Raw genomic sequence first — 8,090 nt, 5'->3', positions numbered from 1 at the left:
CCTTTCAACTAGGCAAATCCCTCCAATTAGCCCAGGCCAAAGTCAAGCCAGCTACTGAAGTGTATAAAGGGGAGGGTGCTCAGTTAAGCTAACAGAGTTGTTCGTTCTTTTGCAAGGAAAAAATGGCTGGTAAAAACTAAATTTTCTGTTGGGTTTTAACATTTTTTAGGCTTTGTTTTTTTTAAATTTTCTCTCATGTGTGTATTGTAGCAAAGGATCATGACATGCAGGAGAAACAGGAGAAAGAATTTTGTCTAGTTAACAAGGTAGGTGCAGTAAATTTTCTAGCTTTTACCATGTACTTCCTTTATATAAGGAACACAAGATTTAATAATAAAAAACAAACCAACAAACAAAAAGTAGATGAAATCAAGGACTCCTGAGTCTTCAGACTATGATAAAGTGGTCTGTATTTTGCCTTTTTGTCATCAACTTTGTGACAGTAAGGTAAGATAAAAATTCACTCTCCCCAAAAAAAAAAAAAATCCTATTTCATTAAGATTATCTTCCTGAGGGAATTTCTCTGCAATCTTCTTGTGCTAAGATGCATTTTAGATAATGTAGAAAGCACATGAACTGCTTGCCAAGAGATTTCAGCTAATCTCTAGCACTGAAAAAAAACCTTTTGTGCTCTCCCATATGCTAGTAGAATTCTCATTGATGCCATGCCAGCTCATGTCGCCCCGTTTATACACGTCTGTTAATTATTGTCTCTTCTCAACTGTAATACACCAGAAGATTTATTAAACAAAAGCATATGTACTGGCTAATGTCAATAGACACCTTGAGGGAAAGCAAATCATGAAGTGAAGCCAAGAAAAAGATTTGATTCTACTTTCTCTTACCCTGGAGTAACTCTGGCTGGTGTAAATGAGAGTGGAATTGAGTCTCTCTGTATTATGTGGGTTCTGAATACATTCTTCACCGCATTGTGATGTAGCTTCCTTGTCCCCAGGAGCTATAACCAATACATTAGGAGGCAAAGTTCATGGTCCAGAAAGTTAGCATTAGCTATTCTGGTAGAGGAGGCCCTAGAAATGCTAGCAATGAGTAGAAAATTGACTTTAAGCCAATCAGGATGCAGATATTTGCATATGTGCTGTAATTGGCTCACACCATTTCATGCTCCATTATTGACCTGTGAGGCAGTCAGCAATAGAAACACAGCTGGTGGCCAGCTGTGAGCTCGGCGAAGTTTTACTTCTGTACCAACATTGTTCATGGAAGCCCTGCTCCCCAAGTGACTTAGTTGGAAAGCCTGGTAAATGAGCACTGTCAGCAGCCGCAAGAAGCCTCCACATGCATGAAATGAGGCTCTGCTGTGGTCTGCTGCTGTGCTGGTCTCTCTGTATAATGGGGGAATGAGCCCTAGTGGAGGTGTATGCTGGTAATAAGGAATGGGCCCAAGTCCTGCCATTCAGATGGCATCCAGATGTTCCCAAAGTGTGGGTGGCCTTCCAGAGGACTGGGGCATGGCTTCAGGCCCATTGCCATGAGCTGCCTTCCTATTCCACAGCCTCTTAAAGTGACAGGCCTTCTCTCCCATTTCACAGCACTCAAGGCCAGCAGGGACCATTGGGTGATCTATTCTGGCCTTTTGTCGGGTCCTTAGTTTCCCACGGTTCCCCCAATATCGAACCATGAACTTGTATGGCTGCAGCATCTCCTCCAGAAATGCAGCTAGACTACCAGAAGTGGAGACTTTGCCTCTTCCCTTGGGAGTTTGTTCTAGTGGTTGTTAACCCTCCTTTGATTGAGCTCGTCCATCTCTCACTGCATTTAGCTGATCAAAACGCTGGTTAAGAGGTGACCTGATTACAGTGCCTAAGCACCTTCCTTGGGAGAAAACGCCAGGGACTACGGAGCTGTTTAATCTAGTCAAGAAAGGCAGAACAAGACGCAGTGGCTGGCAGCTGGAGCCAGACTCTTCCCATTTGGAAATAGGGACACAGGTCTAACCATGTGTTTTCTTCAGCCCTTGACTCATTTTTGTGGCTCTCTTTGGCACCCTCTCCAACACTTCCATGTCCTCTTTAAAATGTGGCCCCCACAACTGCAAACAATATTCTGGGTCTGCTCTCACAAATGCCATGTGCACAGAGGTCAAATCACCTCCCTGCTCTCCTCATGTAAAATAATAAGGTTATCTATGAAGCTGAGGCTATCTAATGGATCCCCCTTCATGTTAAGCTCTCACAAATGCCAGATATAAAGGGGGATGTAGGAACTGGGGCCGAAAAGGAAAGATAGTTGAGTGGGTAGGGCTCAAGGCTGGGAATGGGGAGACCTGGGTTCAATCCCTCACTCTGTCACTGACTTCCTGTGCCGTGTTGGGCAAGTCACTTAGGCTCAGATCCACAATGGTATTTGGGTGCCTCTGCAGTCCACAAAACCCCCACTTGGCTGCTGCCAAACCCTGCAGGTGCCTGAACTCACTTGATACCTGAATTTTCAGGGGGAAGTTCCCTTGATGCCTGCGCTGCTGCCTCTCTGTGGGTACCTGGATGCCTAGAGCGCTAGTACGAGGCACAGACTGAGAGAAGGGAGGTGGTCCTCTGCCTCTCTCACCTGTGGGGCCTGATCTGGAAGGTGTGCCCAGATGCCACCTATCCCATCGGGTCCTGGCCAGAATCTGGCTAGAAGAGGACCCCAACTTTTAGCTCAGGGGTTAGAGCAGTCACCTGGAACATGGGATACCCAGGTTCAGTTCCCCCATCTCTGCCTGAGAGACACTCTGCAGGACCAGCTGGGCCTGGCCCCTGGGGGAGATGGAAGGACAAGCACAGTGCATGACCCTGCAAAATGCTAGTGAGAGCTTCTGGGGCTGGGTAAAGAGAATTGGCCTGTAAGCAAAGAAGTTCCCCCCTGATTTTGGTCCCTTCTGCATTTAGAGAAGCAGGACTTTCTACATTCCTTGTAAATAAACAAGATTGTGTCCAAGAAAATGCCAGACTCTGTCAATTTCTGTTTGCCTCTAGAATGCCCTTGGAGGGGGGGGCAGGCCCCTGAACTTTGACTTGCCGCTGGGTTGAAAGGGGGGAGCAAGACTAAAAGCAAAGTGAAATCTTACATCAAACTTAACTGAGCCCTGGGAGGTTTGGGATAACTCAGGGCCAATGAGCTGGGAAGCATGTGGTGGTTAGTTTCCAATGGCTAGAGCAGGAGAACACAAGGAAGAAAGTTTTGTAATTTGTCATTATTCCTCATAGTAATTCCAGGTATTTGTGTGGAGTCTCTTCATGGCTAAAAAATTTTCAGCCTGTGGCATTTCACAGCTGGCCTGGCATAGCAGGGGGTGCTGGAGTTCAGGCTGAAGGAGTCCTGGTAGATGGCATACCCCGGACTGAAATAGACTGATCCAGAGGACACCTGGATAGGTTTTCACCATGGCCCCCTACATGAGTGCTGATATTTGCTCATTGCTTAACGTGAGTTATTGCCAGGTCTGGTGACCAACTCGTCTCTCTTGCCCGGACAGGAGTACCTGGCTGATGAACCATTTCGAGACATTCCAAATCTACAGGCAAAGCTTGATCAGCTGAAGGGTGAGTCTGTCCCAGGGAGAATGGAGCTGAGAAGGAAATGGTTTAATGCCCTAAAAATGCAGCTGAGTGTTTGGGCTTGGGGGAGGGGAGAACGTTGCTAAAGCAGCAGGAGGTGTAATGATCGGTGCAAAATGCTCTTCTAATCCCACTCCCCTCCCTCCAAGAACTAGTCAATACCTACAGAGCCTGTGTTGAGATTGGCCCCCCAATGCCATACCCTGCTCTCTGGGGAACTGGTGACTTGAGGTTGAACAAGCCAAATGCAGACCGTGATTTTATCCCCTGGTTAAAATAACTTCCCTGTTGAGTTGGCAAATGCTGGTGATGTGGGGGCATTGCAGCCTTTGGGCCAGTTCCTCATTTGCTGTGAACTGGCACCATTCTGCTGATTGCTGGCTTATCCCAGCTCAGGATCTGGCTCTTGTTATCAAAGAGGCCTAGATGAAATTATCAAACACTTGAGAGCGAAGCCAACTAATCTGAGGGAATGCTCCTGAAGAGCTATGTTTGAATTGATTCGTGACCTACAGATGCCACTGGGTCAAATCTAGCCTTTAAAAACGAAAATAGTGTACGTGAAGCCAGGCTTCTCCTTTCTCCTCTTCTTTCAGTGGCAAGAGAGGCGGGGGACAAAAAACCTTTTTTGGGGTAAAAAAAAAAAAAAAAAAATCCCTTGAGAAATTTTGAACTAAGTGACTCTAGCCTGGGGAAAACAGCTCCCGTTCTTCGGCCAGGCCCCTGCAGAGCGTGGGGGACGTTGGCACTGCAGGTGACGAGGCAGTCCCCGTGGACGTGCGTGCAGAATGGCTACTGCTGTAAATCAATGAGTTGATGCTGCACTCAGTCTTGGTAGGCAGGATGATGACTCTTCTCTCTCTCCTAGGCATGTTTATGGGATATGATGCCACAAGCACAGGAGAAATTGGTAAATTGTCACTGCTGCTTCCCTCCTCCTCCTCTGCCAGACCAGATCTGAAGGCCCATCTGCTGCACTCCCAACTATTGGGGTTTGATGTGTCCATGTGTTGGTGGAATCCGAGAATAGTGAATATCCCAATATTTCACAGGGGTGGGGGCCCTAGGCAGCTCATTGGACCTTCACAAGAAGATCCCTTCCCCCCCCCATACTCACTCCCTGTGTGGAAGCAGAATATGCCAATGGTGGTTATTTGTGCCCATGGGCACCTTAAGTCTATCCCACTGCCTGCCTCAGTCTTCCCCCTCCCCCAGAACTAGATCTCACTTGGTGCCAGAGAATCAGGTCTCTGGTGCTTAGGGTTTAGCACTCATGCTGATGGTAACTGAGTGGTGAGGCTGGCAGCTACCATCCTAGGGTCACAAAGGTGGGTCCCCCAGCTCTCCTGTGCCAGTGGGTCCCTTAATGCTTCTTAACAAGGGAGAAAAATGCCTGGTGCCCTGAGATGGGAAGAACTTTGAAGCCATGCTCAGGTACTTGCTGGATGGCTTCCTTGACTAGCTGATGCAAGACTTATTGGTAATGAGTCATTTCCCACCTACTTTCAAGAGGCACTTTTGAGGGGGTGGCAATGGGCTGCCTTTGTCCTCACACATGAGGTTGGTATGCCTCTCTGAGATGTAGCCAGTCCCAAATTCTCTGCTACAGCTGCACACTTATACAACTTCCTGTTGCTGAATCTGAAATTCTCCACCCCCCCCCCCCCACTGCCCATGGTGCTTTTGCATTTCAGTAGACTAATCCTGGATGACTAAGAACATGGCCTCTCCTGGATGACTGAGAGCATGGCCTCTCTACATGCATGAAGTACATATACAGTCCCATTCTTTCCCACAAAAACAATCGTGAACTTGAAGGATGTGTTAGAACCAGAGAGGGAGATCATGCCACCTTCAAAGGTCTAGCCTTAACCTGTGGGTGAAAAGTGGGGAGTAGATACCTTGGAGTTCAAGTTGCACTCTATTTGCTTAAAGCCTTTAGGGGACTACCCAGATTGGAAGACTATATCAGATTGCTTTGACTCCTTAGACTAAGGAATCCAGTAACACCGAAACTACTCTGTAGTGCTCTCTCCTTCATTGTAAAGCACCTACCTAAAACCACCCCTGCTGTTTCTTCTGGGCTTATGCTCAATGTAGATGCTGCTCAAAACTCTCCAGGCCCACATCTGAGTAATGCAGAACCAGTTCTGGAGCAGCGATGGGAAGGGGGATGTGATAAATGACCAAATAGGTCTCTTCCATCTCTAACCCCTGTGATCATGTGATACAGACCATATCTGAGTCTGGTGTTGTTTCAGACTATCCAACGATGAGCAGGATACTGCAGGAGTTTGGGGTTTTCCAAAACCCCTTGGAGCTCAAGGCGCTGGTCCAGGAAATCACAGGGAACACAGGCAGCACCATCCCTTACAAGGACTTCACTATGGTTATGCTGGGCCGCAGATCAACCATGTGCCAACGGTATGTATGGAAGCATACCTGCATCTCCAGGCTTGGGCCAGAGGAAGGAGCTGAATGTGCAATTGGTCAAAAGGATTTGATTTGTCTTTGGTTGTTCCCTGGGTGACAGTTGCCTTCCAACAAAGGGCAAGAGGAGCTACTGGGAGATCTGCAGCTATTTCTAACCTACCTGTCGCTGCAGGATCTGGGCACTAGCATGGTACAGCTGTTGTAGAGAGGGTGGAAGACTTGACCTTGTGCAAAACTTGTACTTCTGTCCATTTGGTGATCCCTGGGTAACTAACCAGCTAAAGGAACAGGCCCAAGAAGCTGGGGGCCCAACTCTGATAGGCAAACTTTAGTACCTCTGTGCTACCAAGGCAAAACAACTTATTCTGACTAGGGAATCGGACCTCCCTCCTAGGCTGACCGGATAGCAAGTGTGAAAAATTGGGATGGGGGTGAGGAGAAGTAGGAGCCTATATAAGAAAAAGCCCCAAATATCGGGACTGTCCCTATAAAATCAGGACATCTGGTCACCCTACTCCCTCCTCCATTTGAGGTCAATGGTTAGCCACATTTACCAATGGGCTGGAGGGCTAAAGATTGCAGGCTACGTTCTTCCCATACAACTCCACTGAAGTCAGCAGGGCAGTTTGCAGGAGTCAGGACAAAACCTGGACCACAGTGTCTGAACTCTACTGGGAATGGCACTTGGGGACATGTCTGAGGGCAGCACCGTGGCTCCTTGGCTGTATGAACAGGGCCAGAAGCTGGTCTCCATTGAATTTGAATGATGTGGAACAGCCCAAAACTATGGAACGATAGCTGAAAATCAGACTCTGCCTGGATCTAGTCACTTGGTCCCAAACTTGAGGTTCCAGGGGTGGAGGCATCGGGGGTATTCCCAGCTTCACGCTATACAGTGATGTGTCTCCATGAGACTCTTCACCACTCACTTGAGGTATGACCATTCCCCTGCTGTCTTTGCAGCCCATGTTCTGGCCCCAGCCCACTGGTGCAGTCTAGCTGGAGGTGACACCAACCACTCCAACTTAACTGGCCTACCTGAGTGGAAAGATCAAGGGTGGAGGGAGAGAATGGGGAGACTGTCTAGCTGGTCATCCAAAGACCTTCACAGGTAAAGCAAACCTCCCTCTTCGTGGGGAGCCTTAGGCAGAAAGGTGGGCTTAGGCAGGAACTAATTGTTCATAAGGGGTATTGAAGGCAGTGCTCTGCTGGGTCACTGCCCTTCTGTGCCTCAGTTTCTCCAGCTGTAACCTGGGGATAAAGATAAGAGCTAGGATGTGTCAGTGATGGTTCCCCCTGGCTCTTGCCATGAGTCCTGCTGTTCACTCTTTCTGCTGCCAGGATCATGTACTACAATGGGAAAGGAGGAGGAGTGGTGAAGAGGCCCAGCCTGATGGATGCTGGCCCCTATGTAACCTACTTGGAATGCACTCTCTCCGGAGTCCCCTCTCCTCTTGCCACTCTCCCGCCGCCACCTCCCCCATCTCCAGTTGATGGCTGCCCTGAGACCTAGCCGGCTGCCTGAGGAATGTGGAGACTGACTCGCTTCGTAGGCTGGAGAGCCTGCTGAGAAGGCAAATCAAATCTCCTGTGGTAGAATGCATCCAGCTCAGACCTTCCCCAATAAAGAGCTGCCTAGCAACAGTGCGCTGTAGCATGTCTGAGCTGCTGCAGCAGGAGAGCAGAACTGCTGATTGCTGGCGTTATAGCAGCGCCTAAAGGCCCTGTTGTGGAAGGTGCTGTAGGAACACAAGACAGTATCTGTCCCAAAGAGCCTACCATCTAGACATAATCAGACAGGTGGCAAGAGAAACAGCCAGAGGGAGGTGCAGTTACGCATCCCAGCTCTCAGCAGGTCAGTGGTAGAGCCTGGTATAAACCTGGGCTCTTTCAGGTCAGCTCCTAGAATCGTATTTGTCCATTGTTCTTACTCAGGTTGTTCAAGAACATAACATCCATACTGGGTCAGACCAAAGCTCCATCTAACCCAGTATCCTGTCTTCCAACAGTGCCCCAGAGGGAATGAACAGAACAGGGAATCATCAAGTGATCCATCCCCTGTTGCACATTCCCAACTACTAGCAAACCAAGGCTAGG

The 8,090-nt window shown here is 48.5% G+C and overlaps 1 protein-coding gene across 1 annotated transcript; it reads left to right on the top strand.

The window, feature by feature from the left end:
• Window positions 1–206: 206 nt before the first annotated feature.
• Window positions 207–7,506, top strand: LOC144269551 (allograft inflammatory factor 1-like; the record flags this gene model as incomplete). Its single annotated transcript, XM_077825338.1, has 5 exons — window positions 207–266; window positions 3,479–3,545; window positions 4,429–4,470; window positions 5,822–5,984; window positions 7,335–7,506. Coding segments are annotated over 5 exons (504 nt in total), but the record flags the coding sequence as incomplete, so codon positions are not given.
• Window positions 7,507–8,090: the final 584 nt, after the last annotated feature.

Source organism: Eretmochelys imbricata, chromosome 8 (genome assembly GCF_965152235.1).
Source record: "Eretmochelys imbricata isolate rEreImb1 chromosome 8, rEreImb1.hap1, whole genome shotgun sequence".
In the NCBI taxonomy this organism is placed as follows: domain Eukaryota; kingdom Metazoa; phylum Chordata; order Testudines; family Cheloniidae; genus Eretmochelys; species Eretmochelys imbricata.
Note: the sequence above shows the minus strand (reverse complement) of the source record. Positions and strands in the feature narration are given on the sequence as shown.